Below are 17,861 nucleotides of genomic sequence, written 5' to 3'. Positions count from 1 at the left end.
TACTCCTCCTCCTCCTCCTCCTCCTCCTCCTCCTCCTCCTCCTCTTCTTCTTCTTCTTCTCCTTCTTCTTCTTCTTCTTCTTCTTCCTCAGGCAGGGTTTCTCTGTGTAACTTTGGCTGTCCTGGACTCACTCTGTAGACCAAGCTGGCCTCGAACTCTCAGTGATCCACCTGTCTCTGCCTCCCTGAGTGTTGGGGATTATAGGCATGCTCCACTGTGCCTGGTTTCTCCTTATTTTTTTTTTTTTTTTTTTTTTTTTTATGAAACTAAGTCAAGAATGGTGCTGGGACTTGTCGGAGGCTATTAGTAGATGTGAGTGTTGGTTACTTTTCTGGCTGCTGTGACCCAACAAGAAGCAATTTAAGGAAGGAAATTTTTGGCTCACAGTTGGAGGGCATAGTCTGCCATAATGGCAGGAGCATGAGGCAGCTTGGTCCCGCTGCCCCTGTAGTCAGGAAGTAAAGAGAGGAATGCTGGTTCTTAGCTGGCTTTCTCCTTTTTAACAATGCCCATGGAGCGGCATCTGCCCACAGTTAGGAGAGGGGTACTTCAATTAACAGTCTAGAAACTCCATCACAGACATGCCCAGAACATCTTCTTCCAGGGGATTTTAGTTCCTGTCAGAGCGACAGTCAACATGAACATCATAGTGTGGGGTTGAAATGCACCTGCCTTTTAGTAAGGAACCCTTGAGAGTGTGCCTGAATTCCAGCGTCTGTTGGTATGGATGGAGGACAATTAGCTGGGACCACAGCAGTTGCTGACTTTGCCTCCTGCATGTCTGCCTTCACAGGTCCTCATCTGGAACCTGGACATAGGCGAACCAGTGAAAATGATTGACTGCCACACAGATGTCATCCTCTGCATGTCCTTCAACACAGATGGCAGCCTGCTTACCACCACGTGCAAGGACAAGAAGCTCCGTGTGATTGAGCCCCGCTCCGGCCGTGTGCTGCAGGTGGAAGCCTGCATTTTGTGGAGGGGGGATGGCGCTGTAGTCCGTGAAGGAAATGGGTAGTCTGGGGCCCCTGGAGGAAAAGCATCTCACACGCACAGCCGATCAACATGGTGGCCCAGGGCCATTCTCAGCTGGGGGGAACTCTGACTTGATATGGGTAGGAAGGAACCAGGGGACTCTTTCCTGCCACGGTGACATCTCCTCAGTCCCTGAGTTCCCCGGGGTAAACCAAGTCCTATCATGGTTACTAGGAGAGGAGACTTTGGACCCACCACCCAGACACCTGTACAAGATGAGCCTGGGGCAAATGGCACAAGACTCCAGGCCATGTGGGAAGGCTGGTGGCAAGGTTACTCCCTGAGTCTCAGATTGCAGGGATGGAGCGCTAACTGGGAGTGAGCAAGGATGGTTTCCTGAGTTCCTACTACATGGCAACCATAAAGCTCTGGAGAATGGGCAGGACAGGGGGCAGCGGGGTACTCAGTTAAGAGGAAGCAGTTGATAGGGAGCTTGCTCAAAGCTCTGGGTTTAATCCCTAGCACATGCCTAGAATGCCAGAACTTGAGGACAGAGGCAGGAAAATGGGGACAATTCTTTCTAGGAGATAATTTGTGGATTAAAAGAGATGGCATGAAAACAGTACTCAACACAGGCCCCCAAGTGGGTTAGTGAAGGTTAGCCTCGCCCTTGCTTGTTTCTGCTGCTCTGGATGCAGGGCCCTTGCTTCCTGATTCCCAGTGTTCTGTGCTGGAAGACGACTGTGTTAGTATAGCACTGTTAGTAGCAGCTGCTGTAACAAATGACCACAAGCTAAGTGGCTGCAAGCAACAGAAACGTGCTCTTTCAGATCAGCAAGATCCCGGTGTCCCAAGTGACTATGTCTGCAGGCTGCTATCCCTCCAGAGATTTTGGGAGAGACTCAATTAATTCTTGTGTATGTGAACACATGTACATACACATGCATTTACATGTACACATGCATGTGAATGCCGGAGGGTGATGGCAGATGTCTTCTTCAGTTGCTCTCCATCTCACTTTTTGAGGCAGGGTCTCCCACTGAACCGGTCCTCACCGATTCAGCTAGGCCAGCTGGCCTGCAAGCCCCAGGATCCTCTTGTTTCTACCTCCCAATGCTGAGGTTACAGACGCCACCACCCAGCTTTTTAATTTTTGGAAGTATTTTACATTTGTTCATTTTGTGTGTGTGTTTTTGGGGAGGAGCTCACATGTGAAGGTCAGGGGAGAACTCAAGGGTATTGGTTCTCTGTGATCTGACTCATGGTGGCAGGCCCTGGGGCAAGTGCCTTTACAGCTGAGCTGTTAAAAAACAAAACAAAAAACAACAAAACATGGTTCTGCAAAGATTGAACTCAGGTCCCCCTGCCAATCAGCAAAAGCTTTATCAGGTATTATTTATTACCTAATCCTTGCTTTGCTTTCTTGAAAAAGGGTCTCTACATAGCTCTGTGTAGTCTCTGCTGGCCTGGAACTTGTGATCCTCCTGCCTCAACTTACCAAATGCTAGATTCCAGGCTTGTTCTTGCCTATTCTAGCTTCTGGGGGTTGCTGGCTCCCTGGCCTGTGGCTGTGCAACTCCAGTCTACCTCTGTTGTTGTGTCACTTCTCTCCATGCCCTGTAACCTCACCTCTCTCCTTCAAGGACACTGGTGATGGCAGTTAGAGCTCGCCTGTGAAAATCATGGTAGTCTCTCCATCTCAGGATTCTTAGGCAAATTACATATTACAAGGATGTTTTTATCTAAACAAGGGGACATTCACAGCACCCTCTAATTGGGACATGGGTTTCTTGGGAAACCACCATTCCATTTGCTCTCTAGAGAACCACATGTTGAGGGTCCTGGCTCACTGATGATCTCTGTCCCCTCCAGGAGGCAAACTGCAAAAACCACCGAGTGAATCGTGTCGTGTTCTTGGGCAACATGAATCGGCTCCTCACGACAGGGGTCTCCAGGTGGAACACGAGACAGATCGCCCTGTGGGACCAGGTCAGCCACAAGGACGCCAGCAGGAGGGCAGAGAGGGGCAGGCAGCCTAGATCTGAGCTTCTGGGGTCTCAGATTCCCAGATAGGGCAAGTATAGAAGGAGGTCCATTGTCTGGGTGCCTGGGGCTTCCACACAAGTGGAGGGAGAATACACTAGAAAGGAAAGGGGTTAAAATAAGACTCATGTGAGGTTGGAGGGAGGGGCCAAGAAGTGGTGCCTCCACAGATCCCCAGCCCTGGCCCATCCTGTGTGGAGAGTGGACGACAGAGCCACCTCGGGTGAAGCTTAGATGGTGCTCACACACCACCTGGACGTAGGCATACATTTAAACATGTACCAGCTCTGGAGCCCTAGAGCCTCCAAGCACCTGAATCGTTTTTACATTACAAACAGGAGTTCAGCTTGGCTCCACTGGCCCAGCTCCATGCCCACTGGCATCTCTGTTTATAGTCCAGCTGTACCCTCCAGCACACCTGGCTGGTCTCCTGCTGGGTTTGTAGGGCGGTGGGCACCCCTGTGCTGTCTTCTTCCCTGTCCTGTCACCCACCTCCCCTCCACCAAAGCAGCATCATGGACCAGAGGACTGGCCCTAAAGGTCAGCAGTAAGTGCTGATGTGAATGCTAAGCCCTTTGTGCGGCAGAAAACAGGACAGGCCTGTTTTCTGTCCTTGGCTACACAAAAGACAGAAAGCCATTCATTAGGTCCTTCTAGTTGTATATGGAGAGTTGTGATGGCTCAGACAAAAGTGGGAGTGGCTAGAAGGCCACAAGGTGAGGAGCAGGAGTGGCCAGCTGGGTTTGGGCTAACGAAAGCCAGGTCCCTGTTGGTACAGCCAGCCCCTGATGGCATCACCAGTGAGGACCAAACAGGAGATGGAACCTGGAGACCATAAAGTCTTCCAGACCACAACCAAAGGCACCTGGAAGTTGCTTGCAGCCTTTCTTCCAATCCGTGTCTTCTCAGCATCCCAGGGACTCTCCAAAAGAGGGGCTGTAGCTGTAGTAGCTGTGCTGGGATTTGGGAAGGAGACATGCCCTCCTCCTAGCTGCAGACTGACCCCAATTCCTGCCTGCAGGAGGATCTGTCCATGCCGATGATCGAGGAAGAAATCGACGGGCTCTCGGGCCTCCTGTTCCCATTCTATGATGCTGACACCCACATGCTGTACCTAGCTGGAAAGGTAGAGGGGAGGAAAGGACTGCCAATCAGTGGGAGATTCCCCGTCAGAATCCTCTCCCCTAAGAAGTCTTCATGGTTTCTGATGAGCCAGCCCGGCCCCTGGCTCCCACCACTTCCCTCTACCTCGCTCTCGTTCCTACTGAAGTGTCAATGACTGAGAAATGCTTCCAGGACAAACTGGAGTGGAGGAATAAAGATCGAGAGCTGACATGTAGACCACAACCAATGGCAGAAGACGAATCCTGTCAGGGAATCCTTGAATACGGCCTTGTCAGAAAGGCCATATGTACATGATAAAACCAACCACAGCACACCCCCCGCCAAACACCACACTGACCGCACCATATATGTGCAACACAGACCATACATACATACCATACTGTACGCATACCTACTACCCCATACATATATGCTACACACCACAACATGTGTACATGCCACAAGAATGCATCCCACACTGCACATACCACACTCTACGCCATACATGCATACACATCACACAGAGTACACATGTATGCCACAGTGCACACAAACCACACACCACAGCTCTGTATACCGCACACACCATGTATACATACAACATCACACAGTACCGCATATCCCACCACATATATCACACATATACATGCCATCGAAACACACCACACTGCACACACGCCACATACCAACACGCTGCACAGAAAGCACACAAATCTCACACACCATTCAGATGTCCACTGTAAACGCCCACACACACATCCCATCTCCGCCATCCCATCTCCGCCCCCGCCCCTAGTGGAGCTACCAAGACCTAAAGTACAGGCCTTCTTGGTCTCTGGCCACTCTGAGGCACAAGGGCAGCTCTCCTTCACAGCCCCCTGGGCCCAGGCCTGTTGGATGCTCCTCTCCACCCTCACTGCCTCTCGCTACCCGCAGGGGGATGGAAACATCCGGTACTATGAGATCAGCACGGAGAAGCCCTACCTGAGCTACCTCATGGAGTTCCGTTCCCCAGCCCCACAGAAAGGCCTAGGTAAGGATCAGGGGCTTCAGGGTGTCTCCAAAGAGTGGGAGACAGTGCTGACAGTGTGCACACCGCTACCCTTTACACAGTAGCCAAACTTCAAAGCCGCAGCCAGTGGCAGATGAGAGGCACAGGTATTGCTACCTTCGGCAGGCCAGCTGCCCCTGCAGCCCATCACTCATGGCCCGAGCTTGGCCATCTCTGCCCAGCAGCAGCTGCAGGATGCAGGCTGGGTCCTCTTCCTCAGCCTCAGCTGTAGATGGAGAGGCTCACCCCACAATGGGACACACATGGTAGGGGGTGGCTCGGTGGCTCTGAAGCCAGGACTCAAGCCCCACTGCAGCCCTGGCCTGGCCAAGCTGAGCAGGCAGAAGCTCCACCATTTCCCTCAGAGCCCAACACTTAGAGAGGGAAACAGAAGACTGTGAGCTTGAGTGCAGCCCACAGGGTGTGTAGTGAGAGCCTGTCTCAACAAAGAAACAGGGGAGAGATAGGCAGAAGGGAGACCATTCTAGAATTCTGTCTGGAAGTGCGGCTGCTTCCATCCCCATGGGAGAGACCGAGAGCCCTTCCTCACACTCATACTCACACTCACACTACAGGAAAGACGCGTGCGCTGTCTGTGCTTGGCACAGTGCCAGGCAGGTGCCAGTTATCCATGTGCTTCACTCTCCCATGATCTCACGTAGGGCCATTTCTGCCCAAAGACCCAAAAGTTCAGAGTTGGTGACTCACCCAGGAACTCCTGTGTGGAAAAAGGGACAAAGTCCCAGTCCAAACTCTCAGCCCCATCTTGGAGAAGCTGTTCTGTTCGTGATACAGAGCTGCTAGGGTCCTCACAGACAACGCAAGAAGCTACTGTTGGTTCTAGAAGAAAAACAGCAGAAGTCCTCTCTCAGGCTGCACTGAAACCTCTGGAGGAGCAGGGCATGGCTTGGCCTCCTTTTTGTTCTCTACAGGGACACAGAAGCTTAGGAAAGACAGTGCAATCCAGAATGTGCTGAGCCCTGCAGCTTTTATAACATTCTGTCCTGAATTTGAGGCCAGCCTGGGATGCGTGACCTTGACCTTGACCTCCCTCTAAAAAAAAAAAAAAAAAAAAAAAAAAAAAGTGACTGTCTAGAGTCAAAGGCTGTCTCAAGACTTGTGGCCACCCAAATTGCAGCCTGCCTCCTGCCTGAGCAGGGACAGAGAGCCCCATAAAGCCATGTGTCTCTCCACAGGTGTCATGCCCAAGCATGGGTTGGACGTATCCGCCTGTGAGGTCTTCCGCTTCTATAAGCTGGTGACACTCAAGGGCCTGATTGAACCCATCTCCATGATTGTGCCCCGGAGGGTGAGTGGGGTGAGGTTGGGCTGCAAAGGGCGCATGTTGGCTCTTACCAAAAGCCCAGAGAGAGGCAGAAAAAGGAGGTCGTAGACCAGGACATCCAGACTCCGCCTGGGGTGGAAGGTGGATGAGGACATGCTCGCTGGGGATGGTTGGTTTGCATGAAGGGGGCAGTTCTGGGGGAGGGGCTGGGAAGGGCAATGACTTAGAGGTGGGAGTTCAGGAGTGTGCCTGGCTAGATGGCCGAGGCTTTCCCAGCGGTTCCCAGGTGTCCTTTTTCTTCTTCCTCCCCCATGCAGTCAGATTCCTACCAGGAAGACATTTACCCCATGACACCAGGCACAGAGCCAGCACTGACGCCAGATGAATGGCTGGGAGGCATCAACCGAGGTACCGCAAAGAGGCTGCAAGCTTTGCCACTCTCCCTAGCTCAGCCGGCTTCCTCTATGTGATCCCTTGCCCAGATGTCCCCTGGCTCCCACACAGCCAGCAAGCTCAGTGCAGGACACCCTCCCACCCTCACACTGGTGTATGACACTGTCTCCCTTGCCTTCCTAGACCCTGTGCTGATGTCTTTGAAGGAAGGCTATAAGAAGTCTTCAAAAGTGGTATTTAAAGCCCCCATCAGAGAAAAGAAGAGCGTTGTCGTGAACGGCATAGATTTACTAGAAAATGTCCCACCCAGGACAGAGAACGAGGTAAGGCTGCAAGTTCTCTCCCGCAGCTCAGGAAGAGCCAGGCCGTTTTGATGACACCATGAACACGCAGGCTTGGACGCCAGCTCTATTCTGGGATATTTTTCTTTCAGAGACAAATGCCCTAAGTAGTGAGTGGTTGGCTCCCTTTGCCTCTGACCTCAGTGAATATGGAGGCTGGGATGGCAGAGAGATCTTCCCTGCTCCCAGCTCAGATTCACTGACACAGGGGCTGAGCATCTCCTCACGAATCAGCACAGAGTGCTACTGTCAGGGGCTGTTACAGGAATTGTAAATTACCAACAGGATCCAGTCTGGCCTCACTGGCACAGTCCACCTTGCCTTTCCGTCTGGCATGTTTCCTGCCCCAGTGGAAAAGGCTAGCTCTTTGTACCACACAGAAGGAGTGAGAGCTCATGCCGGGAGAGAGAGGGCTGAGCTGTTCTTGTGCATGCCCTCTGGAGTTATCTCATTTCAGTCTACACCCCCACACCCACGTGCCAACACAGCTCAGCTGGCAGTTAGAAGATGCCTGGTGTGTGCCAGGCCCTTGGCCGGATGCAGCTGCAAGAGTGATTGGTTGTACGAGCCCGTCTCTGTGCTAATGCTGGCCTTGCCATTTCCTGACTGGGACAGAGTTTCCTGACTTTTCCAGCTGCCGTGATGCTAAAGGGATGGTGCCCAAGTAGCCAGCAGTCTTCAAGGCTCATGCTACATGCTCAAAGACGCTGTCGGTGTTAGCTCGCCATTGCTGTGTCACAAGTTATCCCAGGACATAGTAACTTCATCCCAAATATTAGCCACTGTTCTCACTGTGACTAAAATACCTGAAGAGGAAAACAGTGAGGAGCTTACAGTTGGAGGGGATACAGTTCATTGAGGCAGGGAAATCATGGCAGCACTAGTAGGAGGCAGCTGGTCCCCTCCAGTCAGGAAGCAGAGTGAACAGGAAGTGGGGGTGGGCTGTAAAACTTCTAATCTTACCCCCTGCGGACCTAATTCATCTAGGGAGGCATCACACAACCGGCCCAGAGAGCACCACCAGTTGGAAAGTAAGTGTTGGAATACATGAACCTCTGGGAGGCCAACCCACACTCTAAGCACAACACCTCACAAAGGCTTATCAGCCTGCAGCAGCTATGGGTGCCTGTGGCTCAAGTCACCCATGAAGCTGCTGCTGTCTCAGCTGGTCCTCGGCAAGGGAGCACCTGCCGGGTTTTACTCACTCACACGGCTGTCACACGGCTGCCGTCAGACTAAGGGCCTCAATGCCTCACTGTCCTTGCCAAATGGACCTCACCAAATGCTAGCCTTCACCACGGCAGCCAGCTTCCTGCAGAACAAGAGAGGCATCCAAGATGGAAGCCGAAGCAGTTCTGTAATCTAGTCTGGGGAAGATACATCATCGCACCTGCTGTGCCCTGACACAGCTGTTAGGTCCAGTTCACTCTCCTGGGAAGAGAATGACAAGCACCACCTTGGATTAGTCTGACAAATGTAGGCTGTCATCATTAGTAAAATCACTGCCTTGACCTCAGGAATCGGCCTTGAAAGAGAACTTGACCGGCAGCTTGTCACTGCCATGAAATATGTTTATGTGGGCCAGGGGTGTGACTCAGTGGGCAAAATGGGTTTGATAACCAGTACCACATGAACTGGGCATGGTGGCAGACACATGTAATCCCAGCATTTTTGAGGTAAATCCAGCTTGAACTCGAGAATTTAGAGAAAGAGATGTGGGATTATGTGCCACTGTATAAAGATGTTCAGATTGCTAGAATGGATAGTCTTGTGATAAACAAGGTTCTCTTCAAAATAACCCCAGGGGGAGGGCAGTGGAGTTGGAACCAGAGTGCAGCTGGGTCTAAGGAGTTCCTGGTACTATCTTTCCTCTTTTTGTTTATCTGTAACATTTTCAGTTTTTAAAACATATCTTTTAAGTTCGCTGCCATTTGGAGCTAGAAACATAGTTGCTGAGATTTCCCAGGGAAGGTTGGAACTCTGTCACAGCCTGAGGGTGAAGAGGAAGGGCTGGAGGGGATTAAGTGGAGTGACATCCTGGGGACCTGGGGAGGCATTCACAGTTCACTGTGCAGATGAGGCAGAGCCCACTGTCCTCCTGTAGCTAGCTGTGTCTCTCTTATCTTGAGAAAAGTAACTCAGATCCTTGGACTCTGGCTTTACCCATAGTTGGAGTCATTCCAAAAGCTTGGATGCAACCAATGAGAAAGTGGGGCATGAAAGGAAAACACAGTGACCGAAGGGTAAGGAGACAATGCAGAAGCAGGGCATGGTGGTGCATGCCTGAAATACCAGCACCCAAAAAGCTGAGGCAGGAGGATTGCCATGAGTTTGAGGCCAGCCTGGGCTACAAAGTGAGTTCAGGCCAGATTAGGCTACAGAATAAGATTCTTATCTCAAAAAGAGAACAAAAGATAGAAGGAGAAAGGGAGGGAGGAAAGTTATATTGTTGGACATCTCAGTGACTTTGCTGAAAACCACTGAAGTATACACTTAAAATGTGTGAATGCTATGGGCTATGAATTATACCTCAAAGAGCCATGCTTTGAAGTGGGCATAATGGTGCAAGCATATAATTCCAGCAGCTGGGAAGCAGAGGACCACCGTGAATTCAAAACTCGCCCGGGTTACAAGCCTATAATCCTAGCAACTCAAGAGGTTTAGGCAGGAGTAGCTCAGATCCCAGGCTATATATAATGGGACACACACACACACATGCACACAATAGTATAAATTAAATAATCTTAAAACAAGAAAAGTCAGTGAAAGGAAGGAACCATAAAAATGATGCATTCTTTAAACTATTGACTTTTGCTTGAAACATAAAATGTATGCATTCATTCAGTACTTAAGAGAGGGGAGTTGAAACTAGATCTCCTTGTACAACCCAGAGAAGCCTTAAACTTTCCACCCTCCTGCCTCAGCCAACACTGGATTACAAGCCTGTGCACTGTACCCAGCTCATTCAGCGGATTTTGATGGATGCAGGACGGGGCCACTTCCTTTGCTGAGGCCTCCCTAGCTGGAATCTACTGTGTCTTTCTCATATTAACTATAACTTAACTCCAGTTTTCATCTCTAGTTTTTGATTGTTTGTTGTTTCATTTTTATATTTTTGTTTGTTGTTCTTTTTTGTTTTGGCTTGGTTTGGGCTTTTGCACTTGGTCTTAGTCCAAAGGCTGAGAAGCAACTGATTTCTTTGGGGTGAAACCAGAAAAAAAAAAGTCAATCTGAAAGCAAACTACCTATTTTACAAAATTTCCTCTGGTTTGTTTTCTGGCCATCCTGGGTATTGAACCAAGGGCTTCACACATACTGGGCAAGTGCTCTACCACTGGCTCCCTAGTACAATGAGGAGGAAAACTCATTCTCTGTGGTATGTGTGTGTGTGTGTGTGTGTGTGTGTGTGTGTGTGTGTGTGTGTATGTGTTGTTGCTGTTTAGTTTTATGACAGGGTTTCCTGCAGCCCTTGCTAGCCTCAAGTTCACTGTTTAGCCAAGAGTGATCTTGAACTCCTCCTCCTCCTCCTCCTCCTTCTCTTGGTTGCTGAGATGACAGGCCTGTGACACCACATCTGTTTTATGTGGTGCTGGGTATCAAACCCAGAGCTTTGTGCATACTAGGCAAGTACCCTGCCAAGTTAGCTGCATCGCAGCCGCAGGCCTGTGACTTTTGACAAGCACACATGGCTGGGAGACACTGTGGCCAGTCTCCGTGAATTGTTGAAGCAACACTCCCTACTGACATTTTTAAATAAAAACGGCAATTCTGTGCATTCTTCTTATCAATATATATTATATTTGATTAAATTATGAAAGTACATACAATATCAAATGTAATCATGCTGGAACCTCAAATACAGTGACTGTGAGTGTCCCAGTTTGCTTTTTATTGCTGTGACAAGTTACTGTGTCCAAAAACAAGTTGGAGAGGAAGGAGTTTCTTTGACTTACACTTCCACACCACAGTCCATCACTGAGGGAAGTCAGGGCAGGAACTCAAGGCAAGAACCTGGAAGCAGGAACTGAGCAGAGATGAAAGAATGTGGCTACTGGCTTGCTCAAGCGCAGACCACCTCTCCCTCAGTAATCACTTCCCCACTTGGTGTTTTGTGGGCACTGGTTAGTATATTTCACAGAAGCAATGAGAATCTGGTAGGTTGTATGAAAATCTGCCAAGATAGCAATGCTTTGCCCATCTTCACTGGGAACTGAACCACTGCCCAGACTTTGGCATTATGCCATGGTCTCTTATTTAACAAGATTCTAGGACTAGAGCAAGAGCTCAGTAGTAGAGCACTTTCCTAGCATACCCTGGGCTCTAGACACACACACACACGCACACACACACACCACAAAGGCTATGTACCATTCTGTATTCTCAGTTTCCTCAAGAAAAGAAGAAGGGCTGAGTATATACTCTGCTGGTAGAATGCAGACTTAAGCCTTGCACGAGGCCCTGGATTCGATTCCCTACACTGCAAATGCAAAAACTGAGAGCAATGACACATGCTTATAATCGTAGCACCTGGGAGGTAGAGACAGGAAGATCCTGAGTTCAAGGTCATGCTCGGCTACTTAGTGAGTTTGAGTCCAGCATGGGCTATGGGAGACCTTGTCTTAAAATGAAAAGTCAGAATTCTGTCTGGGTGTTTTTTTAAAGCTAGGAGCTGGGTGGCTTTGTAATCCCAGCACTAGGGAGGTAGAAGCAGGAGCACCTGGAATTCAAGCCTCTGCTACATAGCAAGTTTGAATGTAGCCAACCAAAGCTACAAGGCAAGAAGAAGAAGAAGAAGAAGAAGAAGAAGAAGAAGAAGAAGAAGAAGAAGAAGAAGAAGAAGAAGAAGAAGAAGAAGAAGAAGAAGAAGAAGAAGAAGAAGAGAGGGAGGGAGGGAAAAGAGAGAAGGGAAAGTGGAGGCAGGACAATTAGGAGTTCAAAGCCATATAGCAGAGCTTGACGCCACAGTGAGTTAAAGTGAGACCCTATCTCAAACAAACGAAGTCTTTAGGTTCAGACCCAAAAAGGGGCCAGCTTGGGGTACTGGAAACTAGCCTTCTTTGGGCAGGTCTGCACCCTGGCTTTCTAGTCTCCCTTCAGGAGTAGGTAGGAGCCCTGAAGGGGCAAGCCTGGAGGATAACTTCAGGGAGTGCCGGCCTGGCTGTCCCAGGGCGGCAGGAGGCCTGGGGAAGGTGAGCAGGCGGGGCAGGTGTGGGTGGGGCAGGCTGACTGACAACCATGGTCCTCCTCAGTTCTCCTCATTTGCTCTCTCCCTGCACCCCTGCTGCTCCCCAGCTCCTCAGGATGTTCTTCAGGCAGCAGGATGAGATCCGAAGGTTGAAGGAGGAGCTGGCACAGAAGGACATCCGGCTCCGTCAACTCCAGCTAGAACTGAAAAACCTGCGCAACAACCCCAAGAACTGTTAGCCTCTCAGTGGGCTGTTTTCCAAGCCAATCTCTCCGGTGTTTCTACTGGTCCCTAAACTGCCCCTTATCTGTTGAGCCCAGAGACAGGGCCTGGACTGGAGCTAGGGACCATCTGGTAGACCCTAACTACCACCTCAAAAACTGGAAGCTGACCTTTGACCTCCTGACTTCATGCTAACACCTGTCCCCCCAGCCTCTCCTGGAGGAGACCCCACCCCTGACTAGCAGCCCTTTCCCCTGCAGCCCCAGGAGCAGGATTCCCCTTGGCTCCTGCAGGTGTCCTCCAGCGGAGCCGAGCGGGAAGAGCAGGATTAAAGCCTGACTTAGAACTTGAATGTGTCCCTGCAGAGGGGTTGCCAGGACCTATCTACACAGAGACCAGTCGCCCCAGTCCCAGCATCACTTCTGAAGCACAGTGAGGGCTGGGTTGCTGTGGAGCGCTCTGCCCACCTCCCGTCTCTTTCTCTCCCAGCTGCCCTGGGAACCCAGCTCACCACACCAAAGGTGAGCTCCTGGCAGGCAGGCCCTTTGCTTTCTGAACCGTCTCCCACCTGACCCGACCCTTTGTCTTCAGGGAATGAGGAGGATGCTCTCCAAGGCCATAATGACCCCTTGCCTTCCCCGTGGTTCTCTTCAAAGCCCTTTTAATCCCCTTTTCATTTAATTTGTGAGGCAGGCAGGGGAGGATTTAGTGTCCCCACTTGTCAAATGACAGAACTGAGGGGTTGCATTCAGGAAGCACCCTAGGGTCACCCAGAGGGTCAGAGGCAGACCAAGGACCCTTGACAGCCAGACCCTGCGGCCAAGGCCCTTCCCACTGTACTGAGACGCCAAGCATTTTGTGGGCTTCCCCAGACCCGGGAGCCACTTCTACTGTCCGCCCAACACCAGCAGTGCCAACCCACCACACTGCTCGGTGAAGCCTCACACGCAGTGCCTGGGACCCCCCTGGCCTGCACTCCTTGCTCTCACTCCCCACAGGGAGCTCCGTCTAAGATGAGGCCTCTTCCTGGAAGTGGAGGCTGAGAAAGGATAGAGCTGGGCCCGAGGGCAGGCAGAGCAAGGGTCCATGGCTTCCAGGATGCTCTGCCGGTGTCTCCTTCCACCTCCTCTTCCCACTTCCAACCCTGCTATCTCAGCCACTTTCAGCCTTACACGCAGGAGGACCACAGCCTCTCCATCCGCACAGCACTTTAAAGTTTACCCAACTTTTTGACACACAGATCTCACCGACTCTCGCATCCGCCCCACTTTGCAGCGCAGGGAACAGGGAAGTGGCCCTCGGGCTCACCCTCCGAGATGCGCTGTCTCCTCTGGTCTTCTACAGGCCTGCTTCCCTCCCTCTTTCCATTTCCCACCTACCACACAGAGCTTCAAAGCACCGATGTCACGACAGTCACTGCCATTTGGGCAGAGCAAAGAAGGGGATCTCTGTTGTTGGCTGGGATCTGCTACGCACAGGAAACTCCTTGCCTGCCCTTCCTGTGGCCACCTTGCAAAACTTCCCAACTGCAGAGGCCCTTCCAGGGAGCTGGGGTGAGCTTCCCCAGCCCGGGCCCTCTCCACTCCATCCACTGATGCTCCCTGATCCCAGCTTGCTGAAGCAACTCCCACACCACCCACAGCCAGACTGTCAGCTCTCATCTCCTCCTCCACACTTCTGGAGCTTTCTTTCTGTCCATTGACCATTGTGGTCTTCTGTGATTATTTATGCTGCCTCCCAAGGATAGAACTGAAATAAAATGTTTTCAACTCATCAAGCCAAGGCATGGCCATGTCATTTAGCTCCAGGAGATCCTACTTTTGGTCACCATACTGCCTCTGCGGCCAGCTGCACACTCAACCACTCCTTCGTCTTTCTGACATGCAGCTACCTCTGTAGAGCGATCCTAGCACGTTCTGTTCACCTGGCACATTTAGTTATTAATTTTTTTTTTCAGACAGAGGTTTTCTGTGTAGCCTTGGCTGTCCTGGACTCACTCTGTAGACCAGGCTGGCCTCTACCTCACCGAGATCCCCCTGCCTCTGCCTCCCTAGTGCTGGGATCACGGGAGCGCACCACCACACCGGGCTCCTCCGGCACTTTGATATTGTGGGACTAACAGTGCTTGGCTGTGGGGGTTGTCCTGGTCCCTGTATCCTCATCGGTGTCCCTGGCCTAGTGCATCAGAAGTCATAGCAACATCCACTTAGTTTTGACCGACAAAAATACCCCCATCTATTGCTCAGTGACCCCGGGGGTGTCAGAATCACCCCCCAATTCAGAACTAGTGTTCTGGGGGCTGGTGAGAGGGCATAGCAGGAAAAGGGACCTGCCCCCAAACTAGACGACCTGAGTTGTAGGACAGAATAGGCACATTGGACATGGGATACTTGTACACATATACACACACATAAATAGTACTACAATTTTTTTACTTTAAACATTTTGATTATGCGTATGCAGTACCAGCTGTGGCCAGAAGGAGGCATTGGATCCCCTGGTGCTGTAGTTGTTGTGAGGCACCATTTGGATGCTGGGAACCAAACCTGGGTCCTCTACAAGGGTAGCCGGTGCTCTAACCGCTGAGCCACCTCTCCAGGCCCATATTACACTTTTTTTTAATGAACTGCTTCTTACAGCTATGCCAAGTAAAGTGTATCAAACTTATAAATCTACTACTTAGAGGCTGAGTAGTAGGAGCAGGAGGATTACCAACAGTTCAGCCCAGCCAGCGATATACAGCAGGACCCTGTCGCAAAAGGAGAGGCACGCTAAAAATATACCTCAGCTGGTATGGTGCTTACTTAGAATGGCTCTGATCAGAAGCACGGCAGGAAGATCAGAAGTTCAAGGTTATCTTAGCCACCCAGGGAACTCAAGGCCAGCCTGGGCTATAGAAGACCATGACTGTTCAGTATCCAGTCCTGTGTTAGGGCCCAGGAAGACTGTGTCATATACTGGAGTGGCACGTCATAGCCTGCAAGGGACTGATCCATGAATGTGACTCGCTAGGTTCTATCACTGTGCTGGCGGAAGAGTGATGTGCCCAAGGTCACTGAGCCAATGTGATGAGGATTTTCTAGGTCCAAGGACAGAGGATCTGAGGGCAGCCTGCTCCAGGAGGGTGCTGGGGTGCATCATGAGAGCAGTGATGGCGGACACCAGCACTCCCTCACCACGCCAGGCCTGTCTGAGGAGAGGGTTGTCAGTGTGACGGTACCTCACAGGTCCCTCAGAGGAGCCAGAGGAACTAGCCCAAGCTGAAGTGGGGAGCATCAGAGAACTATAGGGGAACCGTGCACAGGACCCTGGGCAGGTGAAGCTCAGATCCATTCTGGCCCCACTGTGCGAAATCCCGCACGTCACTTCTCTGTACTGGGCATTATTTTCCCATCTGTACAAGGGTGGGAACAATTCCCAGGGTTCCCTGCTGGTCAAACACCTGAGGTTTCCATGATGCCAGCTGCTGGAGAGGACAGACAAATCCCAAGACTACCCGTTGTCTGCATGAGGGATAAAAACAAGCTCATCAGGAGAAGGGGAAGCAGTAGGGGTTCCTGTGAGGTCTGAAGGCAGCATTGCCGAACATGAGTTTGAACAATCCTACTGAAGTTTCTGCTCCTAGATCAATTCTGTGGGTTGTAAGGGATTCTGAATCCATTCAGAGAATGGTCCACGTAAGCTGTCAGCTGGCTGAGACTAATGTTGCCTGGACCCAGGGGAGCAGGTAAATGAGTAAACACGTTAATGTGGCTTCTCCTGTGGCCAGCCTGTTCCACGCCCAGAACAACAACTCTTCAGCCCTTGCTCCGAATGGTAAATTGCCTACGGTAAGTACTGCCCTCGGGAGCCCATTTTCTAAACTGTGTCTGTTAAGTATTCTTCCCATTGGCTACCACGCATCCTTACGGTCTTCATATGCTGTGATGGGGTGCGGCTCCCACGAGGCTGGCTCAGAGTGCTGAGTCCCATCCCTGCACAATCAGGCACGATAGCCTGTGCTGTAGTCACAGCACTTGGGAGGTAGGAGCATCAGGTCCAGGAGTTTGAGAATGTCTTTGACTTTACAGTGAGTTGGAGGCCAACCTGAGCTACACGAGACTTTGTCTTTGAAAAAAAAAAGTCTTCTGCTAGGAAAGCTTCCATTCTAGTCTTTTAGGCGGCCTCTCTGCCAGTGATGACTCAGCTCACCACACAGCTTTACTTATTTAAAGACGGAGAGGGGACGGAGCCTTCTGCGGCTCTTCAAACCATCTCCATTGGCATGTTTCGTCCCGAGGTAAGGCCGTCTTGGGCTAAATTTCAGATCCTTTTTTTCTGTGCGTAGGCCTTTATGTGTCTACAGGTGATGGCACCTCTCCCAGTTCTAACGCCTGTCCTTCCCCTGAAACTGGCTGGATTTCCAGCTTGGTTTATCCAGCAGGTTATCTGAGGACTGTTAACACCTCAGAACTCCAGTCATGTCTATCTGCATCATCCGAGCACCTCCCGGACACAGAGCCCTGAACTACACTGGCTGCCCTCTGGGATGGGTTCGAGGAGGGGTGGTCAGCAGCCTGGGGAGGTTGCTGGCTCCAAGGCTGTCTTCCAGCCAGTCTCCTGAGATCTCAAGATGGGTTCAGGCATTTTTAGACTTTTAGCACTGGGCAGGTATCCAAGGCTGTCGGCGGACCCATGCAGAACCTGGCTGCTTCTTCACTGTGGGAAATGAGTTCATCCTGAAAACACCCCCACCCTGCCTGCCTTCCAGCTTGGAAGGACTAAGACGCCACAGCAGGGACACGCAGCAGTGGTAGACACTTAACCTTGGCCAGGAAGAATGAAGAGATCCACTGGGGCCTGTGGCGCAGAGGGGGGAGGAAGAGTATGGTGTGGGCCTGTGTGCGCATGTGTGTGTCTGTGTGTTCGTGAGTACATGCCTGAGTGTGTGCATGCGTGCCTGTGCATGTCTGTGCCTGTGTGTGTGTGTGTGTGTGTGTGTGTGTGTGTGAGAGAGAGAGAGAGAGAGAGAGAGAGACCTCTGCCCCCTGCTGGATAACAACTGAAGCTCCCAGGTGTGGGGAAGTTTTCCTGTTTTGAAATAACCTGCAGCTTGCTATTTCAATTCAGTAACAAGCACCGTGTTGGCCTTACTCTGACACCTGGCTTCTTAGGTGGTCATTGCCTGGCTGCATGGTCCCTTATGTTAACCATTGACATCCCAGAGCACTGGTCCAACACACACACACACACACACACACACACACACACACACACACACAC

At 51.1% G+C, this 17,861-nt stretch overlaps 1 protein-coding gene across 1 annotated transcript in view; it reads left to right on the top strand.

The window, feature by feature from the left end:
• Coro2b (coronin 2B) overlaps window positions 1–14,376 on the top strand; it is a 105,062-nt gene extending 90,686 nt beyond the window's left edge. Inside the window, exons 5-12 of the mRNA XM_055597051.1 lie at window positions 794–958; window positions 2,848–2,964; window positions 4,040–4,144; window positions 5,059–5,155; window positions 6,370–6,482; window positions 6,776–6,866; window positions 7,035–7,174; window positions 12,485–14,376. Of these exons, the coding sequence (XP_055453026.1) occupies window positions 794–958; window positions 2,848–2,964; window positions 4,040–4,144; window positions 5,059–5,155; window positions 6,370–6,482; window positions 6,776–6,866; window positions 7,035–7,174; window positions 12,485–12,616 (960 nt within the window). The 3' untranslated portion in view covers window positions 12,617–14,376. The remainder of the gene's footprint in view (window positions 1–793; window positions 959–2,847; window positions 2,965–4,039; window positions 4,145–5,058; window positions 5,156–6,369; window positions 6,483–6,775; window positions 6,867–7,034; window positions 7,175–12,484) is intronic.
• The last annotated feature ends 3,485 nt before the right edge of the window (window positions 14,377–17,861 follow it).

The sequence above is a fragment of the Psammomys obesus genome, unplaced genomic scaffold (genome assembly GCF_907164565.1).
Source record: "Psammomys obesus unplaced genomic scaffold, mPsaObe1.curated_primary_1811, whole genome shotgun sequence".
Lineage (NCBI taxonomy): Eukaryota > Metazoa > Chordata > Mammalia > Rodentia > Muridae > Psammomys > Psammomys obesus.
The sequence above is the reverse complement of the archived record's forward strand: the minus strand, read 5'-3'. Positions and strand labels throughout refer to the sequence as shown.